Raw genomic sequence first — 13,986 nt, 5'->3', positions numbered from 1 at the left:
TACATTCCGGCCACCTTTCGCAAGGAAGTGTTCCACGCAGTTCACGACTTGGCGCATCCAGGCATCAGGACAACAAATCGGCTAGTCACCGAGAAATACTTCTGGCCCTCTATGAATAAGGATGTCAATTCCTGGGCCAGAGAGTGCATCGCATGCCAGAAGTGTAAAGTCTCCAGGCATGTAAGGAAAGAAGTGGGCTCATTCCCCCGCACTACCAAGCGGTTCCACACAATACACCTCGACATAGTAGGGCCTTTGCGAGACTCGCACGGTTATAGGTATTGTCTCACAATCACCGACAGGTTTACGCGGTGGCCTGAGGCGATACCTCTGAAAGACATTACGGACTCTGTCGAGAGTGGATACCTCGCTTTGGCGTCCCTGCAGTGGTCATCACTGACCAGGGAATGCAATTTGAGTCCACCCTTTTCTCCGAGTTAGGCAAACTCCTTGGTTTTAAACGCCAGCGGACTACTGCATACCACCCGCAACCCAATGGGATGCTAGAACGTTGGCACCGGACGCTGAAAGCCGCCATTATGGCACGTGACGATCCGTCCTGGTCCCAAGTCTTGCCTCTCGTCCTACTCGGCCTACGTACAACCCGACGAGAGGAATTTGCTGCCAGCCCCGCAGAGCTGGTATACGGGGAGAACCCAAGACTCCCAAGCGATCCGGTCTTCGACAAGAGATCGGGTCTCACAGAGTCGGGGTTGGTGCGTCTGCTGAGAGACAATCTCCGACGCATAAAAGCCACACCACCCACCCGACATTCGTCCACACCTGCCTGTTCGCCCAAGGAACTGGACACGTGCACGCACGTTCTGGTCAGGACGGATGCCGTCCGGAAGCAGCTGCAGCCTCCATATGAAGGCCCGTACCGCGTTCTCGAGCGGGGAGAACATTTCTTCCAGCTCGAGATCGGTGGACACAGGAAGGCGGTCTCTCTGTCCAGGCTGAAACCCGTGTCCGCCCCGAAGTAGCGTCGTGTCCGTTTTGTGGATTGACGGTGAACGAAGTTCCGGGATCAGTTGCCGAAACCCCTAGGTTTCATCTGGGGGCGGAGTGATGTGGCGCGGCGGGATTCGCAGCATTCGAAATTTAGCAAGATAATTCTCTTCTGCCTCTAACGAGCAAATAGTCACTTCACTTTTTGTTCATTCTTTAAATAAATTAATTAATAAAGTCTAATTGTTAAATCTATCGAGTATTGATTGTAAAAAACCTAGTCTATGTTCCGGTGTACCTAAAAATTGTGGTTTGCAAAGAATTGGACTATTAAAGTTAAAGCAATGTCTTTTTGCTGTATTTTGCGGGACACGAAGCTTTAAAGACAACATCAAACACCTTCTCTAGAACCTTGACCTTTAACTTTAGTTCATCTTTCGAACGGATGTCACCATGGAAAGCACCGGTAAGTTTAGTTCTGATAACCTGACAACGATTTTTAGTCGGTCCTTCTGCGGTCTCTGAAAGGGTGAATATCAAGGACCTCCTCCCAATCGTGACAGTTTCCGAAGCTGTGGAACTAAAAGGTTGGTTTAGTTCCGCTATTACACATCGATAGGTTTATGTTAATAACAAAGTCAAAGAGAGACCAACTTTTTTCGTTGGTCTCCAAACTGTTCGAAAGCATGTTCCTCGCATTGGCATCGCAGCGTATCAACATGTTGGTTTTTTCAATGCGATGGTAAACGTCACGATGTTGTAATTCTTGCGGCAATGCTAATCAGTAGTAATTTTTGGCGCGATAATCCAATTAGAACTTGTCCTTGCAATGTGTTAAAGGACTTCATTTAAAGCAGTAACACTCTAGGAGGTCGTCGTTAACACATTTCAACTCTTTGAATATTATTCTGTAATTTGGTCTCCTTTCCCCAATTGTGACTGCCCGGTCATGAAGCTGTACAACGTAAATTTATCCGACTCCTCTGTTTCAAGAAGAGCTTCATATTTGTCGGGCCTTGTTCTTCAACTCCTGCATCAAAGATTTCTCTACAGAAATACTATGGCTGGTACTCATTATTTTTGGGCAAATCACTACAACCTTCTACATCTGCTAGAGGCCGATGATCTGCCAGCGCTGTAGAGAGAAAAACTGGGTCGCTTGAAAATTACGTAGGGGAGAGAAAACTCCGTGACCATTAGGAATACTCCCGTTTCCACGCCCCTCTCATCCGACCGGCGATCCGTATTTTGCCATACAAGAGGACATGCAGACGAAATTTGGAACAATAAGAGCCCTAATTGAAAGGAATGAAGACACAATTGATTCTGGAAGCGAGACACCCCGCTACATTGAAGAGTCTATTGAAGTCTATTGAAACGTTACTGTTGATAAGCTTTGCGATTTTCTTTTTATCAGGTACAAGCTGCTACTGGCAATAATGTTTTCCATTAATCTTTACTTCTAATGTATGAGCAATTACCCCGAATACCGTTTAGGAAGAATTGCCTGACACCCTTGACATCTAACGTTGCAATTAAGTTTCCTGGTTCCTACCTTTGCTTCTGAACTCCCGAGGACTCTCCCCTCTTGAAATAAAGCTTAAACTTCTTCAGGCCATTCTTACTTTGCAGGCTGATCTCCGCTAGTTCTTTCTTTTCCGACTCTGCTAGCGACGACTACTAGATGCACTCGTTCTTTTTTAAGGTTTCGTGTAAAACATAACCTTATTAAAATCGGTTTACTGCCCGTCTACCTGTCTGTCTATCTTTTTTTTTTTTTTTTTTGAGAAGGTGGAAATCTTTGAAATTCATTGGCCACCACCTTCGGGAGAAGAGTAAGTACATCGTTGTACATGATGTTCCACAGTAGTGAGCCCAATACGGGACTGGGTTCCTTCATCGGTGTCATACCAGAGCCTCCTTTTCGCTAAGTAACTATCCATGATAGCAGCGAGATAGGCGGGAATACCAACCTCCGCTAAGGATTTCCGTATTAGATTCCAATTGGCCCAATTGAATGCATTTTTTTACGTCCAGAGTTACTATTACGCTATATTTGCTGGTACTACCCTTTCCGTGAATTGCATCTTCGGCCAAAGCCAGTAACCAATTTAATGGCATCAATGGTTGATCTGGCTTTACGGAACTCATACTGCTAATCTGAAAGGCCTCCTTGACTCTCAACAACCAGTGTCCAGAAGACATATGGGCCTGTATGAGGATGGTTCACCTGGAAGTTTACCAGCGTTAGGCAGAAGTACCAGCTTCTACTGTTTCCATGCCGCTGGAAATATCCCCTCGGGCATGCACAACTCAGCGGGGGTCTGGATTTCACGACAAGCTTAAAGGCCATATTCGGTACTCCGTCCAGGCAGGGTCTTTGTTATTTCCTATTCTACCGTAGATATCCAGTAGCTCATCTCTGGTGACTGGCAGTATTTGTGTAACATTCCGAAGTCGTTAAAATGTTTCCATGCCCTCCTTTTGCTGCGAGAATAACCCCTGGATGATTTTCAGCAAGAGGATAGGACAAGTGATCTGCGGAGATGAATGACCTCTGAATCGTCCCATCACAATTCTATAAGCAATCCCCCACGGGTCTACGTTCGCGTCTGAACAGAACTTCTTAAAGCATTTCCTCTTGCTACGCTGGATGGCGAGCTTGAGGGTTTTGCGGGCTGCTGTATAGGTGCACTCTTTTTGCCTCTGATGAATTCTACCTACCTCCCTCTGGGCTGGCTCGGTGGCAGGCTGATCAACGGCTGGCCAGTTCTCCATTCCACCAGTAGTTTGGTCTTCTACTGGGAAATGAGCACCTCCTAGGTATGGACGCGTCACATGCTTTGACGAGGCATTCGACCACATAGACAACTCTTTCCATAGGGGCGCCTACTTTATTAGGCTGGTCTAACCACACGTCTATGAAGGTCTGCTCATCCAAAGCTTTTGCAAACGAGCCTGAAATCTATCTCGGTTTCGGGCATGATGGTTCTTTGCCTTGTGGCTTCACACATACCTCAAAGAAGATTGCTTGTTGATCGCTGCGGGTGTAGCGTTCACTACCGCACCAGGACATACCACGGGCCAGTGCAGGGCTAACAAAGGTCAGGTCTACAACGGAGCCAGACCCTCTTTCTGAAATCTGTCTGCCTGTCACACGCATTTTTCTCAGAAACGGTTACAGCGATTGACACCAAATTTGGTGGAGTGAGTTACATCATTCTAGGTCGACTTTAAGGGCGGTATAAATTTTTTTTTAGTAAATATATTCATGTGAACCATCAAGTGAAAGGTCTCGGATAGTACTTTCCAAAGCCGCTCTTAGTTTTGACATTTGTTGGAAAGGTGGAGAGTGCGAGGGGTCGAAAATGATCATTTCTTTCACGGACCCATTCTCAGAAACTAACTACTCCAAAACCTATAACTATTATATAATTTTTAACAATTGACTGCAAAACCCCCCTTAATTTCATTCTAGAATCACAAAATATTGCAGCAATGTAGACTGTAACATACAGCATAAACCTACTACGCTTGGGGTGAATCTCACTATTACTAACAAAGTTATAATAAGTCAAAGTTGTCGCTGCTGTGTAAATTCAAGACTTTGAATTTCATTTCGACGGGAAAATAGATATTCTCACATAATATATGCATATATTACGTCTCCCGACTAGTTTTATTTTGTTTTTGCTACCATATCATTTAGTTCTCATGAGCATGGAGTTTGAGGGTACGCCATGCCATAACCGCCAGTAGCAAAGTAAAGTCAGACCTACTAGCTGAGGCGATCAGTATAACTCCAGACTATCCACTATTCACATAACACCCTGGTTTGGAAAAAGTGTTTTTTTTTTGACGCCCTAGTCTGGCTACATGACGTTCCGCTTAAGTAGGGTCACCTCATATAAGATGGAAAATGAGGTACAAAATTGTTTTTTTTAATATGCTCCCGTGTCGTATCATATTAAAGGGTTAGATTATTACTTTACAAACTCGGTTGCAAATAGAAGAGTGTTTCTAAAACGAACCGCTCGTCGGTTGCTCTGGGATAGTCGATTCTTTGAATGGTATAGCTAGCAATGTGTGATCTTTCCACTGCCACTTTCGCCTACCCACCAACCGTTTTACCGGCACCTAGCCCGTAAGCCAAGGTAGTCCTTTGCTTAAGATTTTGTCGGCCCGAAAGAAAACCAAAGACACGACACAAACAAATGTTGATGAAGTCGTTGGGCTTTTGAGTCACAGTAAATGTACAATAAGCAAATGCAAATAAGAGGGCGAGCATCAGTCAGAGTGAGAAGCTTGTTTTTTCAGTCCGCGCTTGAAATCGACGAAATACAGGCGAAGCAATGATCTAAACTTCGCACACTGCTCCATAATGATCAGATGGATGTTTAAGTTTTCTGTACAGGAGATTATAGAGTGAAAACCTTCTGGCAGGCTGGTTCCACTATCTATCAACTACGCTTTCGAACTGTTCTCTGATGTAATCCAGGATTATGTTTACGACAGCAGGAAACACCAAATAATAATAAGTAAACGTAGCATGTCATCAAAAACTGCAGAAACTACCTTCTTTGGAGGAGCAGTCAATATCCGCATGTTAAGGTATCATCCACAAAGGAGTGGAACTGCTCCGGATGCTATATCCTTCCGCTACTTTTACACAGTGAAGCTGGGTCATTTTGGGCCATCAGCAGGGCTCTCTGTTCCTTACTTTGTTCGGTCTGCCTCCGCGATGATGGTCCCCTTCTTGGAACTTCTCCGGATGGTATATCCTTCCGCTACTTTTACACAGTGAAGGAGCTGGGTCATTTTGGGCCATCAGCAGGGCTCTCTGCCCCTTACTTTGTTCGATCTGTCTCCGCGATGATGGTCCCCCTCCCCCCAATATTTTGAAAACACGTTGGTCCTTCAGTGCTGCGTGCGTACCAAAATAAATTACCACTAACGAACAAGGGAACCAACTGATTATTTACATTTCCTTATGTTCATCCATCCGCCTACATGTTCTCGCAGTCAACCAGGTCGTGTGACGTCCATTTTGAAAATTTGCCAACAACTTCATCTGCGCTACAAATAAAAACATTTCCGGTGTCCGGTTTGTCGTCTATACAGTAATGAAGTGTTTCCACTAGTGAACGACCGCAGAATTGCGAAGATAACCCGTGTTGAATTTGAGGGGCCACGCTCTATTCCCCCGCAAGCAGAAACAGTAAACACCTGCAAGCGAAGGTAAACAATCATCAAATGATGGTTCCTTTCGAGACCAATGTCAATGCCTTTCAATTTGCGTATATTCTGAAAACGATATTCTCTATATCTACCGTTGATCGCGATGTGGTCGGTCTCACTAATTTTTGGCAGACTCTGTTCCCGAATAATGTGCCGCCGATGACGGGGCTATATAACCTTCATTCTGACAATGTTGTTATGGTTCCTAACAAAAGGTGTTGTCAGAACCCATTTTGTTGTGCAGATCCCCCATCAGCATCACAATGTTAACTTTATTAAGCCTCTCCTCTGCGTGCAATTTCTTCATAGAAAGTATTCTTTTTCTCAAAGTTGGAAACTCCTCTTCGTACGCAGCACTGCACAAATGTGATGCTCTTCAACCTGGGCTGGAATCTTAGAGTCCATTTCCTGTCAGAATCCGGCATGCAGAGTGCATCCTGCGGTAACAGTCAACAGCAACAGTCAGACAACGGATTCGTACAACAGCGTACAAAAACACACAAGAGCGTCTCCAGTATTCCACTATCTAACTTCGCTTAGGCCCTGAATGTCCATGTATATTGCCGAAATTCTTGCTAAAGTTGAAGAAAGCAAGCATTCTGTAGGGCCTCAGCACTGCACAGTGAGGATCGTGAACATATTCCGGAAACTAATCATGATCCTTTTCTATAGTCAAAAGTTGTGGCCATAAGGTCAGTTCAGCTTAATAGGCTTACATAAGCAGTGAATTCCCCATATCTTAAGAAATCGCTTTCCGATAGTGTGGTGGTGTTTTGGAAGTTGAACTAAATGATCCCTTGTCATTGCAGAAATCATCGTTAACGAAGCACCATCCGTTGCATCACTGCGGAACCAATGGTTCACTGTCGCCACAGCACTAATAATTCTCCTATGCTTCTTCGGCGCAATAATAATGTTCATGTTGCGAAAGTGGAGGCACGACAAACTTATAAAGCACCGAATGGAAACCGTCCACCAGTGGACAAAGAAAGTTGTCATATATAAACCCAGCCCCGAAGGTGGTACCTCCGACGAAATGATTATGCCCATCATTAAAATCAAGAAGCAAAGGACAACCTTACTGCAGAACAGCAATAGCGATCCAGCTCCATTCAATGAATACGAATTCCCGTTGGACTCTACTTGGGAGATACCGCGACATCAGCTCGTTTTAGGCGATACGCTAGGCGAAGGTGCATTTGGACGGGTAGTTATGGCCGAGGCACTCGGTATTGAAGGTCACGGAAAATCCACAATTGTCGCCGTGAAAATGGTGAAGGAGGGCCACACAGACGCCGATATGGCTTGCTTAGTCCGGGAAATGGAAGTCATGAAAATGATCGGCAAGCACAAGAATATAATTAATCTGTTGGGATGCTGCAGCCAGGATGGTCCGTTGTACGTAATTGTGGAATATGCGCCATACGGAAACCTTAAAGACTTTTTGAAAGCAAATAAAATGTGTCAATTACCGGATGATCTTCGATGCGGAGACGAGAAGGATCAGAAGGTGCTAACGCAAAAGGACTTGATTTCTTTTGCGTATCAAGTGGCTAGAGGAATGGAGTATTTGGCATCGAGACGGGTGAGTAGGCCTTTCGGTGCCATTTCGTTAAGTACTCAAACGTAACTAAACCCCTTTTATCACTTCAGTGCATTCATCGCGATTTAGCTGCTAGGAATGTCCTGGTAAGCGACGATTATGTCATGAAGATTGCCGACTTCGGTCTTGCGCGAGATATCCAAGACACGGACTATTACAGAAAGAATACAAATGGTCGACTTCCAATCAAATGGATGGCTCCGGAATCATTACAGGATAAATTTTACGACACAAAAAGCGATGTGTAAGTGTATTACCAAAGTTTGAGCCGTACAAGTGCTAACAAGATGGAAATTTAGGTGGTCTTTTGGTGTGCTGCTATGGGAAATAATGACCTTCGGTGACCAACCCTACCCGAAGGTTACAGCCGAGGAACTGTACGGCTATTTGTTAGAGGGGAACAGGATGGAGAAGCCATACCGATGCTCGTTGAACATGTAAGTTGATATCTTGCGGCGATCCATCGGCAAAACTTTCAACCGCCCTCAATTTCTTTCCAGATATCTGCTCATGCGACAGTGTTGGAATTTCGATGCCGACGCTCGTCCAAGATTCAGTGAAATAGTCGAGAATTTGGATAAAATTCTAACTTCGACGGCAAACGCTAACGAGGAGTATTTAGATTTAAGTGTGCCCTTGTTAGAAACACCGCCCTCCAGTGGCGATGAATCCGATACTGAAACTTTTAGGGAAACATTACTGCGGTACCACTGAATGTGTCCCTGAATGGTTTCCAAATCCACACGCAAGAATTGTTGAAAGGTTCCTTGGAACGCAGATGGGAAAGTACTCAATAAGACTGTCGAGTAGAATAGTCGTGTATTTGCGTGGTGCGTATGAGTGCCGCCACGGCAATTAATTGTTGATTTGAGAATTTGTAAGTTTGTGTATACCCTCCGGGCTCGCCGATGGGGCGTGACCCGGGGGAACAAGCCCAACTACTTAAGGCACTACACGCGAAACTGTACAAAATTTAGACATAAGGTTCATGAATCACCATTACTTTATATGTAGTACGAATATCCTTACTTTGTTACGAATACAATAATCAATACCAAAAACCTTTAACCGTAAGGATCACTCGTTGTGGCCACCGCAGGAAAATTCTTAGCTCAGCTAGTCAAATATGAGTTTCCAAATATACTTTATAAGAGCAAAGAACTTTTTGGTATTCGTAGCTAATCGCAGGGCGGCAACTTTTGGTTATTTTCATCCGACATTTCCATTTTCAGTTTGATTTTTCATGGATATTTGAGAGTGTAATGTACATAGAAGGTTCGTTGTAAGGGAAGCAGCGGCTCACCTAAGGAGAAATTGTTTATTTGCAGTAGTTTTGACAAACTATCATTTATATTTGTAAAAACAAACGGAACAGCATTTTATGTGTATAGACTTTAACATAATATAGCAATAAAGGAACGAATTTTAAGGATATTTGGCAAAATTTTAACAAAGTGGTATCCACGTTTTTGTCACTATGTAAATTTACGCTAATTATTTGATGCAGGAGTGGCTTTTGCAATTCCAGTTGCTTAGGTTGCTTTTAATAAAGTTATTGACGTAAAATTGCTTTGTATTTTTCATAATATTCCTCTTTTTCAGTACCGTACGAAGTCGTTGTAGTTGAAGAGGAAACTTTTACAAATTGGTATGTGTCAGGGTGATTTTTTTTGTTCCCGAGATCAAACCAAGAGCGGAAAAGACTAAATACAGCTCATGATGTCACTCCGAAAGAACTAATGGCAGGATGTAGACTATACCGGCATCGATATTAACATGACTTTAGGAGAACTCCTTGCGGTGGGTGGGTGGCTAGATATCAGTAGCCGAGTAGCCCAATAAGCGCTGTCGTCTGGTGTTTGGATACCTCAGCTGCCAATCCTGCAATCAGAGATCCCTTTGAGATCCTCAACCAATTGTTTTTCTGGTGTCCGCAGCCCGGTTATAGCTAGCCCTAGGCAATCTCAAAGGAAGTGCTTGAGGGTCTCACCCACCGCTCCGCAAGTACGACCATTACAAATTGTGGGGTATGCCGAGTCTGGGGCCATCCTTTTCGTCAAGTTATTATAGTAATAATAATCGTTCGCAACAATCCAATTGATTCGGGGCTTGAAGTGTGTTAGGACACATCATTCCAGCCAACCGCCATACCACAATCATCATCATCATCATCAACGGCGCAACAACCGGTCTAGGCCTGCCTTAATAAGGAACTCCAGACATCCCAGTTTTGCGCCGAGGTCCACCTATTCGATATCCCTAAAAGCTGTCTGGCGTCCTGACCTACGCCATCACTCCATCTCAGGCAGGATCTGCCTCATCTTCTTTTCCTACCATAGATATTGCCCTTATAAACTTTCCGGGCTTGATCATCCTCATCCATACGGATTAAGTGACCCGCCCACCGTAACCTATTGAGCCGGATTTTATCCACAATCCGACGGTCATGGTATCGCTCATAGATTTCGTCGTTATGTAGGCTACGGAATCGTCCATCCTCATGTAGGGGGCCAAAAATTCTTCGGAGGATTCTTCTCTCGAACGCGGCCAAGAGTTCGCAATTCTTCTCATTCTAGTCATAGTTGGGTGGACTTGAAGACGATGTTGCCTCTCGCATTTACATCGGCATCGTGAATCACTTTCTCCAGGACCAAGTTAAAGAGGACGCATGATAGGGCATCCCCTTGTCTTAGATCGTTGTTGATGCCGAATGGTCTTGAGAATGACCCTGCTGTTTTTATCTGGCCTCGCAGATTGGTCAGGGTCAGCCTAGCAGTCTTATTAATTTCGTTGGGATACCGAATTCTCTCATGGCCGTGTACAGTTTTAACCTGGCTATGCTGTCATAGGCGGCTTTAAAGTCGATGAACAGATGGTGCAACTGATGTCCATATTCCAACAGTTTTTCCATCGCTTGCTGCAGAGACAAAATCTGGATCTTTTGCTGACTGATTTGCCTGGAATGAAGTCTGAACAAAATAGCGGAGAATATCTTATAGATGATACTCAGCAACGTGATACCTCTATAATTGCTGCATTCTGTAATATCGCCTTTTTATGTAGGAGACAGATAATGCCTCTTTGCCAGTGGTCAGACATTGATTGGCTCTCCTACACCTTGAGCACAAGCTGATGAACAACTTGTTGTAATTGTTCGCCTCCATATTTAACCAATTCGGCTGTAATTCCATCGGCTTCTGGCGACTTATGATTTTAAGCCGATAAATTGCACGAACTGCTTCTTCTATACTTGGTAGTGGCAGTATTTCTCCGCAGTCTTCAGTTGGTGAGACCTCCAACTCGCCGATGTTCTGGTTGTTCAGTAGCTCATCAAAGTACTCAACCCATCGCTCCAATATGCCCATTCTGTCGGAAATCAGATTTCCCTCTTTGTCTCGGCAGGATCATCCTGCTGAATTGTTGGTAGAACTTGCGCGCCTGGTGCGGTTACTCCCTGTACTTATCGAGTTCACAGACCTGTTGGTTCTCCAAGGCTTCCTTTTTCCGTCTGTGAAGTCGCTTCTTCGCTCGACGGAGTTCGTGATAAGTCTCTGCGCGTGCCCGCGTCCTTTGAGAATGCAACATTACTCGGTATGCAGTATTCTTCCGTTCCGTAGATAGCTTACTTTCATCGTTAAACCAGCCGTTCCGACTCTTTTTGCGGCTGGGACCAAGTATGTTCGTGGCCGTATTTATGATAACGTTCTTCAGGTGATTGTGAAAATCATTTGTTGATGCTTCATCTCCAGGATCTCTGTTGACTGCGGTTATTGCGGCATCCATTTTGCTCTTATAGGTATTGCGGGGGGATATGGTGTGGATGGCTTCAGTGTTAACTCTCACCTGATTGTCAGAGGGGATTCTGGGCGGTGTTGTTATTCGAGCTCGGGGCACCATGCCAACGAGGTAGTGATCCTAGCCTATATTGGTCCCCCCTATATGTTGTGACATTCATCAAGGTGAAGAGGTGGCGGCGTTCAATTAACACATGGTCAATTTGGTTGAAAGTGGTCCCGTCTGGATAGGTCCACCTATGTTTGTGAACCGCTTTCCGCGGAAACTAGGTACTGCCAACAACCATTTCGTGTGACCCTGCTAATTGAATAATCCGCAGTCCGTTATCATTTGTATTTTAATGTAAGCTATGGGAGCAAACGTATCGCCTGAATACGGGCTCTGTCCCTACTTAGCTGTTAAAATCCCCAAGTATGATTTTGATATCATATCTGGGACAGGTTTCGAGGGTTCGTTCTACAACCTCGTAGAAGGTAACCTTCTCCGACTCGGCAGTCTCCTCTGTAGGGGTGTGAACGTTAATGAGGCTTATATTTCTAAATTTGCCTCGCCGCGCAGAGTGCATAGTCATTTGCTTACGTTTTCAAAGCCGATAACAGCAGGTTTCATTTTTTGGCTGATTAAGAAACTTACTCCGAGCACATGGTTTACTGGATGGCCGCCATAATGTATGGTGTAGCGACTCTTCTCCTGAAAACCGGTCCCTGTCCAACGCATCTCCTGTAACGCTGTTACATCAGCCCTATATTGGGACAGGGTATCCGCTAGCTTCTTGGCAGCTCCATCTTTGTACAGGGAGCGCACGTTCCATGAGAAAATGCGGAAATCGTTATTCCTTTGTCGTTGCGGGTTCGTCATTGTGTTATCTGTCCAATCCGAGGCTCTTGATGTGGCTTCGGAACTTCGATTTTCCATGTAGGGCTGTCAGCCCTACCCAACCCCCAAACAGGAGGACCAATTGGTACAATTTGTCCTGTTTTTAGGCGCGGCTTTTCGTTAAAAAAGAGCTCCTAGCGTTCACCACGTGGAGATGGAGATATGGTTTGGTAGTAGAGCTATTGGTGTCGGTGAGCTGTGGCAGCCGTTTCCCAGGTTTTATGGACCATCCTGGGTACCAATCCACGTTTCGCCCTTGGAGCTATACTACCCTTTGACTGCGTTCATAAAATTGTTGAAATTGTCAACTTAAGTGCCTCTAAACTTTAGCACATAACTGAGAATTTCGTACACATAAATTTATTAGAAAATAAGGACAGAAAGTCGCTAAGGTGGTCGTTGAGTTATCCCAAAAATTAAAACAAAAAACCAACAATCTGCTCTGAAGTTGGCTAGTGAGATTCGTGATGAACTGGGAAAGTCGTGCAGTACTGAAACAGTCCGATCTGTGACCATGCCTGAAACGGCCGAGCAGCTCGCAAGAAACTATGTATTTCAACAACAAACACGAAAAGCCGATTTGCCTTGTCCGGGGGCAATTAGATGTTGATTCTATTTGAAAATACCGTAACTTTTGCGGAACAGTCAAAGTATAATATTTTCGGCTCCTATGGGATGTCTTATGACTGGCACAAAGTAAATACCAAGCTGAACAAAAAGAACCTCAAAACAGCGGCGAAGCAGCATGGGAATGCTGTTGTTATGTTATGGTTTGGGCCTGAATGTCCGCAGCCGGAGTAAATAGTCTAGTTTTTATTAGGGGCACAATGAACTAAATGCATTACTTTGGTTTACTAAAAAAATAATTGCAAAGCGCCGAAAAACTGGGTATCCAGAAAGATTTGTGTTTCTACCAAAATAATGATCCGAAGCGCAAGTAATGTCGGTACAGTCTTCTGATATGAACGTCATCGAGAATTTATGGACAATTTTCGACAACAACCTAAGGAAGTATAAGATTTCCTAGCTGACAGAAAGGCAAAAAATTACTCCTAGTTTTACACAAAAGCTGGTTAACTCAGTGCCAAATAGGCTTCAAGCTATTATTAAAGCGAAAGGATATCAAACTAAATAATACTTATTAGCACATATGTATGTTTTATTTAACAATAATTTGAAACTGTATCAAATAAGCTGTGACCTTAAATATTGTACTTGTTTTGGTTTCCACGTTTCCTGTTGTGAAAAAAAAAATTTCCTAATGAAATAATAAGGCTCAGTTCTGTCAGCAACCCTATTTTCTTTATACACCGCCGATATCCCACTCCAGCACCCTACCAACTCCCCCCAAGCTGTCAAAACCAGACAATACGCTAACGACTTGATTTTCTACACCTCTTCCCGAAGCATACAATCCTCCCAAAACCGCACCAATACCACGATGCTAACGCTCAACAAATTCCTCCGTTCCTGGAAACTTCTCCTCAACCCCAGCAAATATGAAGCCATCGTCTTCTGCGGTAGCG

General features: G+C 44.3%; 1 protein-coding gene across 3 annotated transcripts in view; it reads left to right on the top strand.

Moving 5' to 3' along the window:
* LOC119657492 (fibroblast growth factor receptor homolog 1-like) overlaps nucleotides 1–9,355 on the top strand; it is a 100,527-nt gene extending 91,172 nt beyond the window's left edge. For all 3 annotated transcript variants that reach the window (XM_038064416.1, XM_038064415.1, XM_038064417.1), the window contains exons 8-11: nucleotides 6,996–7,771; nucleotides 7,840–8,033; nucleotides 8,089–8,226; nucleotides 8,290–9,355. In XM_038064416.1, coding sequence (XP_037920344.1) covers nucleotides 6,996–7,771; nucleotides 7,840–8,033; nucleotides 8,089–8,226; nucleotides 8,290–8,503 — 1,322 coding nt within the window. In that variant the 3' untranslated portion in view covers nucleotides 8,504–9,355. The remainder of the gene's footprint in view (nucleotides 1–6,995; nucleotides 7,772–7,839; nucleotides 8,034–8,088; nucleotides 8,227–8,289) is intronic.
* Nucleotides 9,356–13,986: the final 4,631 nt, after the last annotated feature.

Source organism: Hermetia illucens, chromosome 5 (assembly GCF_905115235.1).
Source record: "Hermetia illucens chromosome 5, iHerIll2.2.curated.20191125, whole genome shotgun sequence".
Lineage (NCBI taxonomy): Eukaryota > Metazoa > Arthropoda > Insecta > Diptera > Stratiomyidae > Hermetia > Hermetia illucens.
The sequence above is the reverse complement of the archived record's forward strand: the minus strand, read 5'-3'. Positions and strand labels throughout refer to the sequence as shown.